The following is a 15,124-nucleotide window of genomic DNA, read 5'->3' on the forward strand; positions in this document are numbered from 1 at the left end:
TTAATATGATAGTTTTGATAATAGTAACAGTAGCAACGGTAACGGTAACAGTGATAGCAGTAATTTTGTAGCAAGTGTAACAGTGATGATAGCAATAGTAACTTAGCAAGAACAATATAAGATAAATTTGTAGGCATTGGATCGGTGACTCGTTGGGTGATATTCATCATGAGACAGTTATAACCTTGGGTGATACGGCGCTAGCTCCAGTTCATTAATATAATGTAGGCATGTATTCCGTAAATAGTTATACGTGCTTTATTAAAAGGATTTGCATGACATCTTTTGTCCTACCCTCCCGTGGCAGCGGGGTCCATATTGGAAACTAAGGGATATTAAGGACTCCTTTTAATAGAGAACCGGAACAAAGCATTAACACATAGTGAATATATGAACTCCTCCAACTACGGTCATCACCGGGAGTGGTCCCGACTATTGTCACTCTGGGGTTGCCGGATCATAACACGTAGTAGGTGACTATAACTTGCAAGATCACATCTAAATCATGGATATAATGATGATAACATAAACGGTTCAGATCTGAGTTCATGGCACCCGGGCCCAAAGTGACAAGCATTAAGCATGGCAAAGTCATAGCAACATCAATCTTAGAACATAGTGGATACTAGGGATCAAGCCCTAACAAAACTAACTCGATTACATGATGAATCTCATCCAACTCCTCACCGACCAGCAAGCCTACGAAGGAATTACTCACTCCCGGTGGGGAGCATCATGGAATTGGCGATGGAGAAGAGTTGGTGATGACGAAGAACGAAGATCCCCCCTCTCTAGAGCCCCAAACGGACTCCAGATCTGGCCTCTCGATGAAGAACAGGAGGTGACGGCGGCTTCGTCTTGTGGATCGCGATAATTCTTTCTCCCTCATTTTTTCTGGAAAAATAGGATTTTATAGCGTCGGTTTCAGGGTCTGCGGGGCCACCAGGTGGGGACAACCCACCTGGGCGCGCCCTAGTGGGTTGTGCCCACCCAGGTGCCCCTCTTCGGTAGGTCTTGGCTCTAGAAATTCTTATTTATTATATAAAAAATTCCTCGCAAAGTTTCGTTCCATTCCGAGAACTTTTATTTCTGCACAAAAACAACACCATGGTAGTTCTGCTGAAAACAACGTCAGTCCGGGGTTAGTTTCATTCAAATCATGCAAATTAGAGGCCAAAACAAGAGGAAAAGTGTTAGGAAAAGTAGATACGTTGGAGACGTATCAGTAAGCAAGCTCCCCAACGCCGTCTGGCCCAAGGGGCGTTCGTGGAGACTGTTAAGGTGTGGCAGCAGGAGTGGTTCTACATCACCAAACCTCGCGATGCAAAAACACATCACCAAAATGATAAGCAAAAACACCGGACTCACAAATGTGATTCAGGTGATGGTCTTCCGCCGGACTCTCCCTTGCCAACCCCGGGTGACGGAGTCCTGGATTAGGGTGTCCGGGCTGTGTGATATGGGCCGGACTGATGGGCTGTGAAGATACAAGGCAGAAGACCTTCCCCCGTGTCCGAGTAGGACTCTCTTATGCGTGGATGGCAAGATTGGTGTCCGGATATGTAATTTCCTTCCTCTGTAAACCGACTCTGTACAACCCTAGGCCCCTCTGGTGTGTATATAAACCAGAGGGTTTAGTCCATAGAGGCTATCAGAATTTACATAGGCTACACAACTAGGGTTTAGCCATTATGATCTCGAGGTAGATCAACTCTTGTAATCCCTATACTCATCAAAGTCAGTTAAGTAGGAAGTAGGGTTTTACCTCCCTTAAGAGGGCCCGAACCTGGGCAAACATCGTGTCCCCTTTGTCTCTTGTTACCTTCGATCATCAGACGCACAGTTCGGGACCCCCTACCCGAGATCAGCTAGTTTTGACACCGACATTGGTGCTTTCATTGAGAGTTCCACTGTGTCGTCGGTAAAAGGTTTGATGGCTCGTTCGATCATCAACAATGATGCTGTTTCCGGGGAAACGTTCCTCCCTGGTCAACTTTTTGTGTTTGGCGGCCTCGCTCTGCGTGCCAACTCAACTGGACTCCTTGAACAGATCGACAGCTATGCCCCTGGTCATCAGATCAGGTTCGGAAGCCTGAATTACGTCGTTGATATCCGAGGAGACTTGATCTTTGAAGGGTTCTCGGCTTCGACTGCTCCTCACCCACAAGGAGGAAACCTGTCGGATCCACCATCAGGCTCTGTTCAAAAATTAACTACCACCCCTGCCCTGGCCTTAGATCCAGAGCAGACCACCTCATCCAAAGATGGGAGCTTGAAACCCACCGGAACCCCTCCTACTACGGAGCTCCTTGCCGGAGACCCAGAGGCAGCCATGTTATCGGCGGACCTGAAATCAAACAGGACTCTTCCTGTCGTCGGAAAGCCAGACCCACCTTTGGATGCTAACTCCGAGCTCTCAAGGTCTGTGTCCATTGAGCACAGTCAAGTGGCATTTACCATGCCCAGCTCCGCAGGTCCTCGGTTTCCCGTCCAGCCCTCACTCTTAAACGAGGCTCTTGACTTAATGCGATCTCTCGCCATTATGGAAGTGTCACATCTGAACTACTCCCAGCCCGAACTAGGGGCTGAGTGTGGGGAATTTTGCGTCCCACCCACCACCCACTTGGTAGCCACTGTCGAGGACTTAACCGAGATGCTCGACTACACGTCCGAAGACATCGATGATATGGACGACGATGCCGGAGCTGACCCAGGCCAAAATCCGCCTATCTCTAGGCGTTGGACGGCCACCTCTACATACAACGTGTATATGGTAGATACACCTAAAAAGGATGGCGACGATAGGCAGGACCCGATGGAGGACAAGCCTGTCGAAGCACCACCAAAGCGCCGACGTCAGCGGCGCTGCTCAAAATCACGCCGTGAAAAGGAAAGCAACACCGGCACCGGAGACAATGACACTCCGGATGACGCCGAACACCCCGAAGACCCCGTCGAACCTACATCCGACCAGGATGAACCTGTCGAGAATGACGATTCGGAGGATAGTAACTATCTAGCGGTCTCCGAGGAGGATGTCAGCCTCGGCAACGACGATTTCATCATGCCAAAGGAACCCCTCGAGCAAGAGCGCTTTAAGCGACAGGTAATCGCCACAGCGAGGAGCCTAAAAAAGAAACATCAACAGCTTCTACCTGAACAGGATACGTGTTGGGGAACGTAGCAGAAATTCAAAAAAATTCTACGCATCACCAAGATCAATCTATGGAGTAATCTAGCAACGAGGGGAAGGGGAGTGCATCTACATACCCTTGTAGATCGCGATGCGGAAGCGTTGCAAGAACGCGGATGAGGGAGTCGTACTCGTAGCGATTCAGATCGCGGTTGATTCCGATCTAAGCGCCGAACCACGGCGCCTCCGCGTTCAACACACGTGCAGCCCGGTGACGTCTCCCACGCCTTGATCCAGCAAGGTGAGAGGGAGAGGTTGGGGAAGACTCCATCCAGCAGCAGCACGACGGCGTGGTGGTGATGGAGGAGCGTGGCAATCCCGCAGGGCTTCGCCAAGCACCGCGGGAGAGGAGGAGGAGGGAGAGGGGTAGGGCTGCGCCGAAAGAGAGACGTTCTCATGTGTATGGCAGCCCCAAAACCCCAATATATATAGGGGAGGGGGAGGGCTGCGCCCCCATCTAGGGTTCCCCCCCAAGGGGTGCGGCCAGCCCTAGATGGGGCTTGGGGGCGGCCAAGGGGGGGAGAGAAGGGGGGCGCCCCACTAGATGGGCCTTAGGCCCATCTGTGCCTAGGGTTTCCCCCTTCCCCCCTTTCCTGCGCCCTGGGCCTCTTGTGGGGGGGCGCACCAGCCCACCTGGGGCTGGTCCCCTCCCACACTTGGCCCACGCAGCCCTCTGGGGCCCGTGGCCCCACCCGGTGGACCCCCGGGACCCTCCCGGTGGTCCCGGTACATTACCGATAGCACCCGAAACTTTTCCGGTGACCAAAATAGGACTTCCCATATATAAATCTTTACCTCCGGACCATTCCGGAACTCCTCTTGACGTCCGGGATCTCATCCGGGACTCCGAACAACATTCAGTAACCACGTACATACTTTCCCTATAACCCTAGCGTCATCGAACCTTAAGTGTGTAGACCCTACGGGTTCGGGAACCATGCAGACATGACCGAGACGTTCTCCGGTCAATAACCAACAGCGGGATCTGGATACCCATGTTGGCTCCCACATGTTCCACGATGATCTCATCGGATGAACCACGATGTCGGGGATTCAATCAATCCCGTATTCAATTCCCTTTGTCTATCGGTATGTTACTTGCCCGAGATTCGATCGTCGGTATCCCTATACCTTGTTCAATCTCGTTACCGGCAAGTCTCTTTACTCGTTCCGTAACTCACATCATCCCGTGATCAACTCCTTGGTCACATTGTGCACATTATGATGATGTCCTACCGAGTGGGCCCAGAGATACCTCTCCATTTACACGGAGTGACAAATCCCAGTCTCGATTCGTGCCAACCCAACAGACACTTTCGGAGATACCTGTAGTGCACCTTTATAGCCACCCAGTTACGTTGTGACGTTTGGTACACCCAAAGCATTCCTACAGTATCTGGGAGTTGCACAATCTCATGGTCTAAGGAAATGATACTTGACATTAGAAAAGCTCTGAGCAAACGAACTACACGATCTTGTGCTAGGCTTAGGATTGGGTCTCGTCCATCACATCATTCTCCTAATGATGTGATCCCGTTATCAACGACATCCAATGTCCATGGTCAGGAAACCGTAACCATCTATTGATCAACGAGCTAGTCAACTAGAGGCTTACTAGGGACATGGTGTTGTCTATGTATCCACACATGTATCTGAGTTTCCTATCAATACAATTCTAGCATGGATAATAAACGATTATCATGAACAAGGAAATATAATAATAACCTATTTATTATTGCCTCTAGGGCATATTTCCAACAATACGCTCAATGACAGATGGGCCCAGGTCCTAGCTGCCGAAGAATACGGCCTCGAGCGCCCAACAAAGAGCTATCCGAAGCGTCGGCTACTGCCACAATTCGACGACGAGGCCCTTGAGCCAATACCGTCAAGATATAATCACGCTGACGAACCAGACCGACCACCACACGGATGGGACAAAGTGGCTGCTTATGCCGAACACCAGCCCGCGCCACCTCGCCGTCGAGGCAAAGAGATAGCGGCTCCGGGCTACACCTATGATCTATGAAAGGACCTGGACAATAGAGCTGATCAGACCAGATCAATCTATGAATCAAGGGGACGAGCTCCAACAAGAGACGACGACCATCAAGCTTGGCGTGATAAGCATAACCAAACTCGGAATGAAAACCGAACACGGATGTCATCTGAACTCCGTCGTGACGTTGCCCGATACAGAGGCACCACACACCCCTTGTGCTTTACCGATGAGGTAATGCAACACCAGTTTCCAGAAAGGTTTAAACCCGTAAACATTGAAGCATATGATGGAACGACATATCCTACTGTATGGATTGAAGACTTCCTTCTCCATATTCACATGGCTCGCGGTGATGATCTCCACGCCATCAAATACCTCCCCCTAAAACTAAAGGGACCAGCACGAGATAGGTTAAACAGCCTCCCAGAGAACTCTATTGGCAGCTGGGAAGATTTGGAGGATGCCTTTCGAGACAACTTCCAAGGTACTTGTGTCCGACCACTGGACGCCGATGACCTCAGCCACATAGTCCAGCAACCCGGAGAGTCAGCCCGCAAACTCTGGACTCGGTTCTTATTAAAAAGAACCAACTCGTCGACTGTCCGAACGCCGAAGCCCTAGCGGCCTTTAAACATAGCGTCCACGATGAATGGCTCACCCGACACCTCGGTCATGAAAAGCTGAAGTCCATGGCACTCTTACCACACTCATGACCCGCTTCTGTGCGGGAGAAGATAGCTGGTTAGCTCGCAGAAGCAACAGCACCAGCGACCCTGGCACCTCCGAAGCCAGGGATGGCAATGGAAGGCCATGATGCAACAAACATAAGTGTTAGAACAACAATGAAGATACTGAAGATACGGCGGTCAATGCTGGATTCAGCGGCTCTAAACATGTTCAATGGAAGAAGCCATTAAAAGGAAATAGGGATGGTCCATCTAATTTGGAAAAAATACTCGACCGGCCTTGCCAGATTCATGGCACCCCTGACAAGCCTGCCAACCACTCCAACAAAAATTGTTGGGTTTTTAAACATGCCGGTAAGCTAAATACCGAACAGAAGGGGAAAGGGTCGCCAAGCGAGGATGACGACGAGTCCCGCCCATCGAACACGGGGGGGGGGGGGTCCCCATGAGGTGAAAACAGTGAATATGATATATGTTAGGCACATCCCCAAGAGGGAGCGCAAGCGCGCACCAAGGGACGTCTATGCCGTAGAGCCTGTCGCCCCAAAATTCAACCCATGGTCGGCTTGCCCGATCACCTTCGATCGCAGGGACCACCCGACCAGTGTCCGTCATGGAGGTTCAGCAGCCCTAGTCCTTGATCCAATCATTGATGGATACCATCTCACTCGAGTCCTTATGGACGGCGGCAGCAGTCTTAACCTGATCTATCAAGACACTGTTCGTAAAATGGTTATTGACCCATCAAGAATCAAGCCTAGTAACACCACCTTTAAAGGGGTGATACCCGGCATAGAGGCCCGCTGCACGGGTTCATTAACATTGGAAGTAGTCTTTGGCTCGCCGGATAACTTTCGAAGCAAAGACTTAATCTTCGACATTGTCCCCTTTCGCAGTAGCTATCACGCACTGCTCCGACGAACTGCCTTCGCCCGTTTCAATGTCGTCCCGCACTATGCTTACTTAAAGCTCAAAATGCCTGGACCACGTGGCGTTATCAAAGTCAATGGAAACATGGAGCACTCCCTCCGTACTGAGGAGCATACCGCGTCCCTCGCAGCCGAGGTGCAGAGTGGCCTCATCAAGCCGAACACGTCATCGGCCATCAAGACCCCGGACACTGCTAAGCGAGTCCGGCCTACTCTACAGAATGACAGCTCGGTTGATCCAGAGCTAGACTAGCAGTTTTGCCTCTGCCAATCGCCCCACACAACCGCGGCATACGTACCGCATGTGCATAATTATGCACTCAAAATACCCTGGGCAACGACGGAGGCACACTGCGGACAACGTCTATAGTGCGGCTTGACCCTATTTGACCTTAACTTTTCTTCTCTGATCTTTTTCCTCATACTACAGGTTCATTAAAACCTAACTATCCTATGGTCGTGCAAGGGCTCTTTCCAGACCCCTTTCGTATAAACGACCGCTGAACTGCTCCTCTCAAAGGATTGTCTACCAAGGAGAAATGGCGCAGATGTGCGACAGGGCATCAATGGGATCTTCAAGACTACCTTTTTTTACGCCCTGTTTATAACTTCCCCTTGTGTACAAATTCTCGGCATGTAAAATAGCCTTGATGTTTACGGCATTATCTGTATAGCACGTCTTAACGTGTTAATCAGAGTATAAAGGAAACAGTTTATCGCCTCTGTTCGGTATTCGTTTATTTTACCACATGTATTCCGTCTTTGTTTCAGATTGCCATATATACTTTGGCCCGGCCTAAATGCCGAGGGCTCTATTTGGCCACACATATTTTCATAAGTCCGAACACTTCTAAAGTATAGTTCTGTGTCCCGAATATTGCATTATATGCATCAACTCTGAATCATGTCTTTGGTCAATAGTTGGGTTGCCCGGCTCCTATGATTACCACCTTACGTTCCGCTCGTTTGTCTAAGGTAGTAAAGGGAGAACTACTGTGATTGTGTTTCTGGTTCGTCCGGTTAAACACCTCAGTAGAGGAAGCCGAAAATTGACTGTCATGATATGGCGAGAGCTGGTCGGCGATTCAGCGACTTGCCACAAATCTTTTGTGATTTGCTCCATATTATACGAAGGGCTGACCTTTGCTCAGTCATGCGCTTAAGGCATCCTAGTTCGGATGGCCGCATATGCACTAGGGGCTAGTACTTAGCCCCACTGTCAAACTCCTATGGCTAAGTGAAAGTAATAAAGCCGTATAGTCTGATTGCCTAGTTCGCTGCGCAGACACCTCCTTTACGGACCAAGACGTTGGGTCAAGTGTGATAGTGCGTTACACCGAACACCTCCGTAGTATCTACGTGGGGGCTGAAGCCGACGACTCGCAAACTTTCAGAATTGACACGGTCGCACAGGAGGAAAATAATTTCAGATGAAGGCATAAATATATTACAAGCTTCAGTTCATAAAACAAAGTCTGGACAGCCATGATATATTCATTCAAAAATAATATCCTTTTTGCATTGGCCCTCTACTGGTCGGGGTGAAGATACCCCGAACAAGCCCCTCAGAGGGTTACTTTCCATAGTAACAAGTGACAGTAAATTTCAGCACACTATATAAATTTTTCCTTACCAAATCCCACCTACCAAAGGCGCTTCACTCCCCGGCAACGGTGCCAGAAAAGAGTCTTGATGACCCACAAGTATAGGGGATCTATCGTAGTAGTTTCGATAAGTAAGAGTGTCGAACCCAACGAGGAGTAGAAGGAAATGACAAGCAGTTTTCAGTAAGGTATTCTCTGCAAGCACTGAAATTATCGGTAACAGATAGTTTTATGATAAGGTAATTTGTAACGAGTAACAAGTAACAAGTGTAAATAAAGTGCAGCAAGATGGCCCAATCCTTTTTGTAGCAAAGGACAAGCCTGTACAAACTCTTATATAGAGGAAAACGCTCCCGAGGACACATGGGAATTATCGTCAAGCTAGTTTTCATCACGCTCATATGATTCGCGTTCGTTACTTTGATAATTTGATATGTGGGTGGACCGGTGCTTGGGTACTACCCTTCCTTGGACAAGAATCCCACTTATGATTAACCCCTCTTGCAAGCATGCGCAACTAAAAATGAAGTATTAAGGTAAACGTAACCATAGCATGAAACATATGGATCCAAATCAGCCCCTTACGAAGCAACGCATAAACTAGGGTTTAAGATTCTGTCACTCTAGCAACCCATCATCTACTTATTACTTCCCAATGCTTTCCCCTAGGCCCAAACGATGGTGAAGTGTCATGTAGTCGACGTTCACATAACACCACTAGAGGAAAGACAACATACATCTCATCAAAATATCGAACGAATACCAAATTCACATGACTACTTATAGCAAGACTTCTCCCATGTCCTCAGGAACAAACGTAACTACTCAAAAATCATATTCATGTTCATAATCAGAGGGGTATTAATATGCATAAAGGATCTGAACATATGATCTTCCACCAAATAAACCAACTAGCATCAACTACAAGGAGTAATCAACACTACTAGCAACCTACATGTACCAATCTGAGGCTTTGGGACAAAGATTGGATACAAGAGATGAACTAGGGTTTGAGAGGAGATGGTGATGGTGAAGATGTTGATGAAGATTGACCCCCTCCCGATGAGAGGATCGTTGGTGATGACGATGGCGATGATTTCCCCCTCCTTGAGGGAAGTTTCCCAGGCAAAACAGCTCTGTCGGAGCCCTAGATTGGTTCCGCCAAGTTTCCGCCTCGTGGCGGCGGAGTTTCTTCCCAAAAGCTTGCTTACACTACACCACGGTCAAGTATTGGTGACACATCAATCTGTCGGCATATGGTGTCTTCGCCGACACATAATTTGTAGCTAACACATATGCTGACAGAAGACTGAACAGTCGGAGGACTTGTTGTGGGGAAAGGCATTGCCGACAGAAGTTCATTTGCCGACATATTTTGAGTCGGCATACACCCTACCTACGCCAACAGTTTCCCTGTGCACATACACCTACCTACCCCGACACATGATTTGTGGGCATACACCCTAGCTACGGCGACAGACGGGGTGTGAACATAGACCCCACTTTTGGCAACACATAAGTTGTCCTGCTAGGTATATACCTTTGCCGACACTTGTTCTGTTTGGATAGATCTATACCTTTGCTGACACTTATGTTGTCTAGATAGGTACATACCTTGGACGACACATACCCTGTCTAGCTAGGTACGTACAAATTGCCTACACTTATTCTGTCTAGCTAGGTAGTAACCATGGCTGACAATTACTCTGCAAGAATCTGTTTACCAGCAGATAAATTGTTGGAAATGTAGTGTACAACCAAACCAATGATTTGATACATATACTATATACAATGTCAAATGCGATCAACAAACAACATCAAGATGAACACATATTGGAAAACAATGATGATAGGTTCACAAACATACATAAATATATATTCACACAGGTTCACAAGCATAGTTTGACCATCCAGAACACACAAGTCAAAGGGCCACTATTTGCTAGTCTGAACTAATTCAAACAATGGTCCAGAACACATAAATCACATACATGAGCACAAAGTTTCTACTCCAAAACACTTGAAGCACCAAATGGTCCAGAACACACATAAGATTTAAGAAATGATTGAAGTTGGTTGGTCCAAAATACTGCAAACAGCCATATGTGTTCCATGACACTACAAGTCCTCCTCACATCCAATGCTAGGTGTGGCTAAGTACCTGAAAATATTCCATATGAATTTGTCACGAAAGTGCAATCATTCCAAAAGTTGTTCAAAGCTCATATGAAGATTGTTAGGCTAGAGCGGCACATGCTAGCTTATACTTGATTGTTCATGTGAGAGTAACATTGTTATATGACCATGAATACACACAAATATATTTGTTCCTATGCGGTGAAGTGTAGTGTTGCGGGCTTCCTTCTCCACAGGAATCAATCACCACAGGAAACAATGTTCTGCTATTTTTGTCAACATCATTTGATCAACACACTTGAGTTCCTTTTGGTTTCATGTCCCAGAATTATTAGCAAGAGCATTCCCAGAAAATCTACTTGTGCATATATGCTACAGAAATGCTTATGACGAGTAAAACACATTCTCAAAAATAAGCTTGGTATGGCAACAAACAAACTAAACTAATACAAGGGGAAAGGATGCAGAATTAGGATGTGGCTATTTTCAAGTTTGTAACATATTTGACCAAGATCAGGACATGGATTATCAATATGCTTCCGCAGAATCGTTTCTTAATTGAGCCGCACGACACCATCAGAATTACAATATTCTATTCTGGAGCTCAAAAGTTCAGACTGGTGGCAAGTTAATAAGCTAACATGGCAGCTCTGTGAGTCTGCAACAGGTTATAAAGGATAAGATGATGCCTACAAACTTGGCAATAAATACCATAAGATAGGATTCCTGATCAGCAATATTATTTGTTAACAACTCATAGTAGTAGTTGTAGCTTGTTATATTTAAGAACAGGCAGTAGTAGTTTATAAAGAAATGGGCTTGTCAGATACTAAGAGTTGTAGGTTGTAATAATATTCAAGAACTGGCAGTAGTAGATTGTACTAAACTTTTATATGCTATAGAGGAAACATGGCTGGGCCTTATGTAGTTATGTTGCACTTCTTTGTACATTGTCTTGACACATTCAGTTTACTTCTAATGTATAAATTAGATGAAGAGATACTACAATATCACGAGCCATTGAGGATGAAGCTGAGGTTACCATCCATGATCTATTTAAAGAGGAAATAAAAATCTAAAGCTTCAACAAGTAGAGGCAACTGCTGTTAGTACCTGCACCTCCTGGCACATTAGTTGTCTTCTTGACATCTTTGATCTGCAACAAGACAACAACAATCATTACTCTTTGGTCTGATTCCCAAAACAACTGAAAAATAGGCATTCAAAAATAGGCCTACATGTAATTATTACTAGTACGAATGCCGTGCTACAATCTTCAACTTCAGTATCAAATATACTGTCATCAGAGACGCCCGAGTAGTTCCGCTGCACTGAGAGCGCTCTGCTGATGTTGCACAGCACGGCCTGCTCGTGCTGCTGCTCTTGCATGCTCAGGCTGCGGGCGTCCGGAAAGAAGAAAAATTGTAGAGCTGCGGCAGCAGCAGCTTCAGGTGCTGATGTGCTCTTGAGGAATCCTTCCATGTTGGTAAATTCAGTCTCCGGTTTCTTAGCATAGATAAGATAAATAGCAATTTCTTAGTCTGTGTTGCTACTCATTAATTCTTTTAGACCACCGATGTGGTTAGTAAAAAGATCAAAAAGTTCAGCATAACTCAGACCGACGTGGATAGTTCACACGGGTTAATTTGTTGTTTCATGTGCACATATTAATCAAATAAATTCTTCCAATCTAGTTAATTGTGCTGCTGGATTTTGGTGGTCATTCTGAATGTATAAATTTGTTGTGCGGATCTCTAAACTAATATGGATCTGTTTACGAACTATAACTTAGCACTATATCAAGTTCTTGCTATCAGTTTGATTTTGGTAGTCCAAGTGGATATATACACGAGTCATACAGCCACAGTCTGCACTATTTGGTTAATGAGAACGGGAGGAGCACAACACTGACCCCATCGCTTATCTCAGCCAGCTTCAGGTCCACCATGGCCACCTACACCGAGCGCCATATCACGTCCCCGAGCTTCGTTGTCGACTCATCTACACCAACCCAATCACCACAAACAGAGATATCAGAACAGTTCATGACATAATTATACCGCTTACGAGTTGGGGAAAAAGGAAACTTTGATGTACCTAGGTTTAGACAACCACGTTTTGTCCATGATGCACCATTAATATCAAATTTGCCAAGTATCTGAATTTGGCTAGTGCGACAGTGTTAGTTTTGCATCGGTGAAGCAACAATCATTATTCAGGCAAATAGCAGTAAAAAACAATCAAGCAACAGAAACACATTCTTGTCCGGTTGTCTACTGTCACAAGCAACGACATATGAATTAAGTGCAGCAGTATAGCAAAGGAAAACTTAGGAGGAGTTGACGCTTACCTCAAGGCACGGGGACGGCTGGATTCGGGAGGGGCACAACTCGAAGGAGATGGAGCCCCGGCAGTAGGTCCGATAGCAGCGTAATGAGCCTGGAGATGGATCCCTGGCATCAGCATGTCCGGCAGCAGCGGGAGGCCGGCAATGGAGCCCCGATAGCAGCTGATCCGGCAGCAGCGGGAGCACGACGATGGAGCCCCGGAGGTAGCAGGGATGGAGATTCGCGAGGACGACGGCTGGATGTCAGGAGGACACGAGGACGGCCGTCGGATTGTGGAGTGCAAGGACCGCGGCTCGATCTCGGGGAGAGGGGGTAGAGTGCGAGGATGGGTGGATGTGGGGTGGAGCTTGGGGGAGGGGGGTGCGACCTCCGGGACGACGGCTTGACGACGGGGTCGAGCGCGAGGCCGGCGGCGATGGCGGCCGGACTTTGGATCGAGCGCGAGGCCGGCGGCGATGGCGTCCGGACCGTGGATCGAGCGCGAGGTGGGCGGCGACAGGGCACGGGTTAGGGTTGTGGAGTTGTTCGATTTGGGGATTGTTTGCTCGGGGGTGGAGGTTATTTTGCACAAAACCCCGAAAAATTTCCACCCACGCCGAAATCCCGCGCCAAGTTTCCAACGATTGACACGTGTCCACCTAACCCGAAAAAGTCTACTAGTCGGGGTGAAGATACCCCGAACAAGCCCCTCAAAGGATTACTTTTCATAGTAACAAGTGACAGTAAATTTCAGCACACTATATAAATTTTTCCTTACCAAATTCCACTTACCAAAGGCGCTTCACCCCCCGGCAACGGCGCCAGAAAAGATTCTTGATGACCCACAAGTATAGGGGTTCTATCGTAGTCCTTTCGATAAGTAAGAGTGTCAAACCCAACGAGGAGCAGAAGGAAATGACAAGCGATTTTCAGTAAGGTATTCTCTGCAAGCACTGAAATTATCGGTAACAGATAGTTTTGTGATAACTTAATTTGTAACGGGTAACAAGTAACAAAAGTAAATGAGGTGCGGAAAGGTGGCCCAATCCTTTTTGTATCAAAGGGCAAGCCTGGACAAACTCTTATATAAAGGAAAACGCTCCCGAGGACACATGGGAATTATCGTCAAGCTAGTTTTCATCACGCTCATATGATTCGCGTTCGTTACTTTGATAATTTGATATGTGGGTGGACCGGTGCTTGGGTACTACCCTTCCTTGGACAAGAATCCCACTTATGATTAACCCCTCTTGCAAGCATGCGCAACTAAAAATGAAGTATTAAGGTAAACGTAACCATAGCATGAAACATATGGATCCAAATCAGCCCCTTACGAAGCAACGCATAAACTAGGGTTTAAGATTCTATCACTTTAGCAACCCATCATCTACTTATTACTTCCCAATGCTTTCCCCTAGGCCCAAACGATGGTGAAGTGTCATGTAGTCGACGTTCACATAACACCACTAGAGGAAAGACAACATACATCTCATCAAAATATCGAACGAATACCAAATTCACATGACTACTTATAGCAAGACTTCTCCCATGTCCTCAGGAACAAACGTAACTACTCAAAAATCATATTCATGTTCATAATCAGAGGGGTATTAATATGCATAAAGGATCTGAACATATGATCTTCCACCAAATAAACCAACTAGCATCAACTACAAGGAGTAATCAACACTACTAGCAACCCACACGTACCAATCTAAGGTTTTGAGACAAAGATTGGATACAAGAGATGAACTAGGGTTTGAGAGGAGATGGTGTCGGTGAAGATGTTGATGGAGATTGACCCCCTCCCGATGAGAGGATCGATGGTGATGACGATGGTGATGATTTCCCCCTCCCGGAGGGATGTTTCCCCGGCAGAACAGCTCCGCCGGAGCCCTAGATTGGTTTCGCCAGGTTCTGCCTCAAGATGGCGGCGCTTCGTCCTGAAAGCTTCCTTCTGATTTTTCCAGGGCAAAAGACTTCATATAGCAAAAGATGGGCATCGGAGGCCTGCCAGGGGGCCCACGAGGCAGGGGGCGCGCCCCCACCCTCGTGAACAGGGTGTGGCCCCCCTCTGGTGCTTTCTTCGCCCAATATTTTTAATATATTCCAAAACTGACTTTCGTGAAGTTTTAGGACTTTTGGAGTTGTGCAGAATAGGTCTCTAATATTTGCTCCTTTTCCAGCCCAGAATTCCTGCTGCCGGCATTCTTCCTCTTCATGTAAACCTTGTAAAATAAGCGAGAA

General features: G+C 47.1%; 1 protein-coding gene across 4 annotated transcripts; it reads right to left on the reverse strand.

Moving 5' to 3' along the window:
• Window positions 1-10,264: 10,264 nt before the first annotated feature.
• LOC109734062 (uncharacterized) lies at window positions 10,265-13,451 on the reverse strand. 4 transcript variants are annotated; one of them, XM_073509023.1, is made up of 6 exons: window positions 12,901-13,439; window positions 12,648-12,708; window positions 12,463-12,551; window positions 11,789-12,056; window positions 11,664-11,706; window positions 10,265-10,575 (listed from the first exon to the last, which is right to left on the reverse strand). In XM_073509023.1, exons 3-5 carry the CDS (start codon window positions 12,496-12,498, stop codon window positions 11,681-11,683), a joined length of 330 nt encoding a protein of 109 aa, XP_073365124.1. In that variant the 5' UTR covers window positions 12,499-12,551; window positions 12,648-12,708; window positions 12,901-13,439; the 3' UTR covers window positions 10,265-10,575; window positions 11,664-11,680. The 4 variants fall into 4 exon arrangements, 2 of the variants coding, with proteins under 2 accessions (XP_073365124.1, XP_073365123.1); XM_073509022.1 differs by having other exon boundaries at window positions 12,648-12,718; XR_002225775.4 differs by having other exon boundaries at window positions 11,789-12,551; window positions 12,901-13,451.
• Window positions 13,452-15,124: the final 1,673 nt, after the last annotated feature.

This window comes from Aegilops tauschii, chromosome 2 (assembly GCF_002575655.3).
Source record: "Aegilops tauschii subsp. strangulata cultivar AL8/78 chromosome 2, Aet v6.0, whole genome shotgun sequence".
Classification (NCBI taxonomy): Eukaryota; Viridiplantae; Streptophyta; class Magnoliopsida; order Poales; family Poaceae; genus Aegilops; species Aegilops tauschii.

What these genes read in the sequence shown, in the direction of transcription:
- LOC109734062 (XM_073509023.1), bottom strand. Translation starts at nt 12,498, where the DNA reads ATGGTGGACCTGAAGCTGGCTGAGATAAGCGATGGG. An exon ending in TGGCTGAGATAAGCGATGGG is followed by an intron (nt 12,057 to 12,462) that starts GTCAGTGTTGTG and finishes ATCTATGCTAAG; the next exon opens with AAACCGGAGACTGAATTTAC. An exon ending in CGTACTAGTAATAATTACAT is followed by an intron (nt 11,707 to 11,788) that starts GTAGGCCTATTT and finishes GTCTTGTTGCAG; the next exon opens with ATCAAAGATGTCAAGAAGAC.